At 43.3% G+C, this 7,016-nt stretch overlaps 1 protein-coding gene across 1 annotated transcript in view; it reads left to right on the top strand.

Moving 5' to 3' along the window:
- The window catches only part of MSI2 (musashi RNA-binding protein 2), a 355,159-nt gene that overhangs the window by 223 nt on the left and 347,920 nt on the right, over window positions 1–7,016 (top strand). The window contains 3 exon segments of the mRNA XM_014544830.1: window positions 226–307; window positions 1,010–1,094; window positions 5,067–5,108. Coding sequence (XP_014400316.1) covers window positions 226–307; window positions 1,010–1,094; window positions 5,067–5,108 — 209 coding nt within the window.

Below are 7,016 nucleotides of genomic sequence, written 5' to 3'. Positions count from 1 at the left end.
CCCCTTCTCCTTTTCAAGGTTATTTTTTTAAATAGCAAATCCTTTCTGAGCCCTCTATGCGACCTCTGTTGCCGAATTTCCCCCGCGTGTGCAAAAAACGCAAAAACAAAACAGAATAACAACAGAAAACTACTTTTGGTTTTTGTCCTTGATCAAAATTTGCATTGCTTTTTTCCCCCCACACCTTCTCCCCCCACCCCCATCTCTCTCTTTCTCTCTCTACAGATAGCCTTAGAGACTATTTTAGCAAATTTGGAGAAATTAGAGAATGTATGGTCATGAGAGATCCCACTACGAAACGCTCCAGGTAAACCATTCCCTTCTGGATTTTGCCTTTATTTTAGAACAAAGTTTAAGTGTTATTTTTGGAGGCGTCTTAAGTAGCTAAGCGGATTTAGAATGGGGCTCAGGCATGTGGCTGGTTTCGAACGTTGCTCTATTCCACCCCCGTCCCCATAACCTCAAAGGTTATTGTAAATTGGGGCTTGAACTCTGTCTGGTTATAGAGATCCCCAGCTCTCCGTCTTTAAGTCATTTCCCCGTCGCTTCTTTTTCTCCTGTTTAAAATGACATTCAGCTTCATTCACTTTCCACGTAGTTTTTTTTTTTTTTAAATGCTTCTTCCCACTCCCGGCTCCCCAAACTCTTAAACCCCTGTTAGGGAGCTGGATGAATCTCTCCTAAGTGCCGGGTTTTCATCGGAATAAAACAAAGCGTTAAGAAAGGAAAGGGGAGGAGGAGGAGGAGAGGAAACTGAGGTGGCGAAAGAGTGGAGACACCAGCTTTTTCCAAGTTACCTCCACTAGCCCTGCCCCCGGTCCACTTCCCCCATTAACCTTGGTGTCGTTTCTTGCGAGGTGGAGGGCTGTAGACCCGAGGGCGATTGGAGGCGGACTGTGGGGGGGCGGGGGAACTTTTGCTCCCCATTCTGCAGTAGGGCTCACTCCCTGTTGCTTTCAATGGTGTCACATTTTCTTGTTTGTTTTTCTCCCTCTTTGTCTCATTTCAGAGGCTTCGGTTTCGTCACGTTCGCAGACCCAGCAAGTGTAGATAAAGTATTAGGTCAGCCCCACCATGAGTTAGATTCCAAGACGGTAGGTTGCTTTTCCTTGTTGTTGTTTGCCCCTTTTCAGGACTAATCTGAGCATTGACAGCCCCACTTAAAGGGACAGTGCCTTCTTTTGCTTCTGTGCTGAGAGCCAGGTACTTTTAAGCAGAGCTTGCGAATTGGCACTGAAGTTTGCTACCATCGCTGGGCTTGGGGGTTTCTTTTTAGAGCTTGTCCCAGTGGCTGCCAAGCTAGACTTGGGGGAGGGGTCCATTGGAGGGGGGGTGGTGCTATTTTCAGGGCCAAGGGACCCTGCGAAGAAACTCCACCACTGAGCAAAGGCAACTTTTCTTTGTCAGCCGAGGGAGCAGAGAGGGAGCACACAGCACGCTTAACCAACTGTGGCTGTGGGAACTGGCTTTCAGACGGCACAGCCTGCTTCCTGGCTCAGGGGGCCAGGGGTCAGGAAGAATCCAGGGGGCGTTAATCCAGGTCCAGGCAACAGGTTCCTCCTGGGGCACTTTGGCTTTGGAATGGGGTTTGCGAAGGAAAGGAGACGCTCCCAGGGCCAAACTGGGCATCCAGTGGCTGACTCCAGATGGCGTGAAATCTAAGGCTGATAAGGCCTTGGGTTTCAAAGTGATTTGTTTTTTTCCTTTTCTTTCTCAGATTCTTTATTCTGAGTGTGGGTACTTTTATAGCATTTAGGAGGTTTTGAAGCCTGGTGTTGAGGGGCGGGGAAGTCTCTAGGTAGAGGTCAGAAGAGGAAGGGAAGAAAGAGTATCAGTATAGAATAATTCATTTAATGGGGTATGTGTGTGTGTATGTGTAATGTTTTATTTAGACCCTTGTGTTGGCTCTGTGCTCACCTCCCTTCCCTTTATATCTTTTAGAATTTTCCCACAGTTTTTATACATCTTGCCAAAGCAGGGGACCTGAGGTGACATTGGGATGCAGTGCTGGGCTACTTGGGACTCACTTCTCTGGTAGTGGGACAAGGCAAGGGATTGGGTTCTAGTCCCAGCTGCCCCTTTCAAACTTTGGGAAGTTGTTCTCTGCCTCAGGCCTCACTTTCCTCTTCTCTAAAGTAAAGGAGTGGAACCGAGATGATATTCCAAGTCCCTTTTTAAAAAAAAATATTTTTATTGATTTCAGAGAGGAAGGGAGAGGGAGAGAGAAATAGAAACATCAGTGATGAGAGAGAAGCACTGATCAGCTGTTTCCTGCAAGCCCCACACTGGGGATCGAGCCCACAACCCGGGCAGATGCACTTGATCGGAATGGAGCCCGGGACCCTTCAGTCCGGAGGCTGACGCTCTATCCACTGAGCCAAACCAGCCAGGGCTCCAAGTCCCTTTGGACTTTAACATTAAATAGAAGAAAAATAAAACAAAAACCTGGCCACTTTTGGTGTGCCTGCAATGACTGCAAATTTACCCTCTTTGGATAAGACTCCACACACTCTAAGGTGCTTTATTAATTGTACTGGATTTGTCATAGCCCCTGGCCCAGCCTTTTGGTCCTTTTAGGTCATATAATTTCAGGGACGGTCGTTTGTAGGATGATAATGGATATTTGAAGAATTATTTTACTCTTTGATTTTTGGCTAGACATTTCAGAAAGCTAGTAAAATTAGAGGGCAAATATTTCAAAGCAAATTCGGGAATGTATTATCCATTCCCTCTCCCCACCCTGGGTAGGCGAAGGAGTATTTGGTTTCTACAGTAGCTGGTGGGTCATATCCCTCACTATCAGGTGCAAAGCCTGCAGTGTCCCCTCCCTAATTGTGTGTAGACGTGTTTTAGTTCCTATGATTTAGTATAACATAGCTTTTGACTTTGTTTCAACCATTCAGTGCAGGAGGCAGAAGCGGTTGGTTTATTGACATGGAAACAGAGGATCTTGTTTACCGTTACCTTAAAAGCTTTGTTTAGGTAATGGCCATTCACATCCAAAATAGTACCCTAGTCCTTTCCTAGAGGATTTGTAGCTACAGTAAGTAGAGCTGAACCTAACTAACTAATGTTTTAATTTTTGGTAGTTTTCTTTTTTGTTCGTTTTAAAAAAATAGTTGACAGGGATGTGCAAAAGGTTGGGATTTGCCATGCTTACCTTGACCTGTCCTCTCCCTTAGAGATCTCAGCACACCGAAGAACTCTCATTGTGGAACACACGCTGTAATCGCGACATCCAATGCAGGAATTCCGAATTGGCTTTGAGTTTTGTAATTTTAGATATTTTTGTTTAGTGCTCCATTCTTCCCTACTCCCAGCCCCCTCCAGCTCCTGGCCTCTTCCCTAACACGTCCCTCACCTTTTACCCGACAAACAAGATGACTTATTATTGCAATTGTGTGCCTGTCAGCTAAAAAAAAAAAAAAAAAAGACTTTGAGAGTGTTTACGAAGAGACGTATCTGTCTTACGCTGGGTCAACAGAATGGAAATCCACACCTGTTGTATTTCTCTCGTAGACAGCTCTAGTCAGCGCTGAATACACCTGTAGATGCGGTAATGTTAATCTTGATGAAAGGATAGTTTCCTAGATCAGAGATTTCTCTCTTTTAGTGTTTGAAAACTAATCTCTCATTTCTCAGGTGATGTTGAAAGGTAGAAAACAAACACGCTGCAGACTTTTGTTAGGTCTTTAAACCACTTTAATAAAAGTGGTAGGTCTTTGTATGTCTTACCCGCCGGGGTCCTAAGGGATGCGAAGTCTACGAACAAGAATGATCTGTCGTGTGCTTTTCCTCCCTCTGTGCTTTCTCCCAGAGCATTACTCTTATTTATTTATTTAACCCCCTGGCAGAACTGAAATGAAGGTTCAGATTTACATTTTAAAGGGGGGGGGGAATCTTAATCTGAGAGGCAAAGCCTGTAAATAACTACGTGGTAGCAACATTCATGCCACTCTCCCCATTGGATTTCACCCAGTGACTCATGACATTTAGAAATCTAATGAAAATCAACGTTGGGAATCTTTTTTTATTCCTTCCCTACCCATATTTTCTATTCATCACCTTTTCCCCAGCCTACTAAATTCAAATGCTTCTGTGGGAATTGTTTGAATTTTAAAGCCAGTCCCTGATTGAGACTCGTGTTCTGTCAGTGGTCTAATCTAGGGTTGAGGATGTTTTCCCACTGGGATTGGGGTTAGGGCAAGAGAATACCCTGATTGTTATGCTACATTCTCATTTCTTTTTTTAGTAAAATTATTTTTACCCTCTCCCCTTGATGATGTTTATTTGGGTTTAGGTTGCTTATAGATTTTTTTTTTAACCCCTCTGTAATTTTTAAAATCCAGGTGGGTGTTAGCTCATGTGTTTCCTTTATTTTAATATTATTATTATTTTTAAGAACCAAGTCAGGCTCCATAGCTTTTACTACCTGTTTTCTTTTGAGATATAACTACAGAATAAACTATCCCTTTGATTAATTTTAGATAACTTTTGCAAAAATGTGTGAATTAATTCAAGCAGAGTATTGCATTGGATGTCTATGGAGTGTTTTTGGATGTCATTGATTTTCAAAATTTTTGGAATCCCCTTCCCCTCCTGTGTTGTTTAGTTCTCACCGGGGAGAAGAAATGCCATCCAGCTACTGCTGGAAGATTCTTACATTTAATTTTCAGGCTATGATTTTTTTCAGTGATTATGTTCCCATCTTTTTCTCCCAGCCATGCATTGCAGATTAGATCGATGCATTCAATCTCTGTATGATTCAGTGTCTGTAGGCCCTGGCCTACATAAGAATCCATGAGATCTGGTTCATTAACAGTATCACACATTGAGTAACATGGTAGGACATTTCAGAAAGGCTAGCTATGTTTATTACATTTTTGGGGAGAAACCATTATGTCTGGATCCAAGTTTAAAAAACTTTTCTGGATTGCCCGAGATGTTACTAAAAGCTGGGTTCAAAGCCTGAGAAATGAGTGATTAATAATTAGGTGATTAATCATAATTTTTTTTCCTCTCCTGAAAGTATTGCAATTGACTCCCACTTTTCCATTTTCTCCTAGATTGACCCCAAGGTTGCATTTCCTCGTCGAGCGCAACCCAAGGTAAGTAGGGGAACTGGCAATAGGATTGTAGCACTCAGACACGGTTGCCAAGGATTCCAGGTTTCAAACACAGCTCTGGCAATGCAGCACTGAATCCTGGTGCACACACTTCCTGGTGACAGCACGTGGCTATGAGAGGCCAGGCGCTTGGAGATAACCTGCGTCTGCAAGTCAGCCACCCGGAGGTGGGTTCTGAGCGTACAGCTAGGGCAGGGACAAGCCTGATCCTTAGGGGGAGGACACAGCTCCGTCTGGTGCAATATCTATGCAAGTGTTCTATTTATTTTTTAAGCATTGCCAAGATCATATCAGGAAAAGTTGGACATTTCCTTGTGACCCTTTTTGGAGGGTACTCTTTTGAGGCCTTACAACTTGGAGTTTATGGAGAGGAGGAGAATTTTAGTAGCTTGTCCTCTCTTGGAAAAACAACTTCGTCGACCCATAAAGCCCTAAATCCGGCTGGGGAGTCTGTGGATGTCTGGCTTTCGGGTTGGTTGGATAAATAAGGGCACACTTGAAACCCGCTCCGCTACTGCTCTTGCAAGTGCTGGTGCCTGGGTGGAGAAGTCCTGCAAATGTTGTAAGCTTGTCCGAGTGGTACTACAAGACTTGCTTAAAGGCTTGAGATAGGCCTTCGCTTTTTCAGAAGTGTGTCGCTAGTAGTTTTCACTGAGCTTGCCAGGTGTGGCTGTGGGAACACAGCTGCCCGAGCCTGAGGTGAAACGTGAAGGGCTTATGGCTTACCTTTAAATTTGCACTTTTGCATTAAACTTTTTTTCTTTCCTGTATAGCATTGGAAGAAAGACTTTATCTGCACCTTGTGGCCTTGGCATTCTTTAAGGAAAGGGGAAAAGGTGAAGCTTCTGATTGTAGGTCGTAAAGAAAACGGGCTGTGGCTTTAGCAAACTCAGTTTATTTCTTTAAGCTCGGTCTCCCAGAAGTGGAACCTTGTGATTGTGTTACAGGGAGGAGTGGTTTTGCACGTTAGTGAGAAAAAGTTGGAATTATGGATGGTATTTTGAGAATTTCAGGTCTGATTCTGCCATGCGATTCCCTCCCTCCCTCCCTCCCTTTCTTCTTTTTCCTTTTTTTCTTCCTTTTCTTCCTTTCTATCTAAGAAAGCACAAATCCCTTAAGTAAATAGAGTGAAATACTTTTTTTAAGGCATTTTTTTCTAATGTTAAGCGAATAAAAGGAATTAATGAGCCAAAGCAGTTTGATTATTTCTGTACTGAGCACGAACTTTGGGACTGTCTGAACTGCTTAAAAGTTGCTTTCTGAACTCTGGGTGACCCTTGACATTGCAGAAGGCTTCCAGAATAAGCAGCATTTCCTGGGTTTGGGAGAATTGCTGTTTCTTCCCTAAGTATGAATCTTCAAATTTCCAGGTTAGTCATTTGATCACCCAGAACTGGGGTCAGATTACTCTAGAGGGAAACTGGAAAAATCCCTGACTTGGTCAAACCATGGGTTTGACTTGTTTTCTCCTCCCACTTGCTTCTCCCCCCATTTTTTTACAAGAAGGCAGTCTATTTATATATATATATTTTTTAATTAGATGAAGGATTTAGCAATTTTAAATGCTTCTTAAAGACCGAGACTTTTTAAAAGATGTTTTTATTGATTTTAGAGAGAGGAAGTGAGAGGGGGAGAGAAAGGAACATCAATGTGAGAGAGATACGTGGATTGGTTGCTTCTCATTGAATCCACAACCTGGGCATGCGCCCTGACCGAGAATCAAACCGGTGATCTCTTGGGGCATGGGATGACGCTCAATCAACTGAGCCACATAAGCTAGGGCATATTTCATTTTACTATATCATGGCATTTGGTTTTTCAATGATGCATTCAACTTGAACACGAGACAGGATATTTCTTAAACTTGTCAGCGTGTACACACACCTATCC

This window comes from Myotis brandtii, unplaced genomic scaffold (genome assembly GCF_000412655.1).
Source record: "Myotis brandtii unplaced genomic scaffold, ASM41265v1 scaffold383, whole genome shotgun sequence".
Classification (NCBI taxonomy): domain Eukaryota; kingdom Metazoa; phylum Chordata; class Mammalia; order Chiroptera; family Vespertilionidae; genus Myotis; species Myotis brandtii.
The sequence above is the reverse complement of the archived record's forward strand: the minus strand, read 5'-3'. Positions and strand labels throughout refer to the sequence as shown.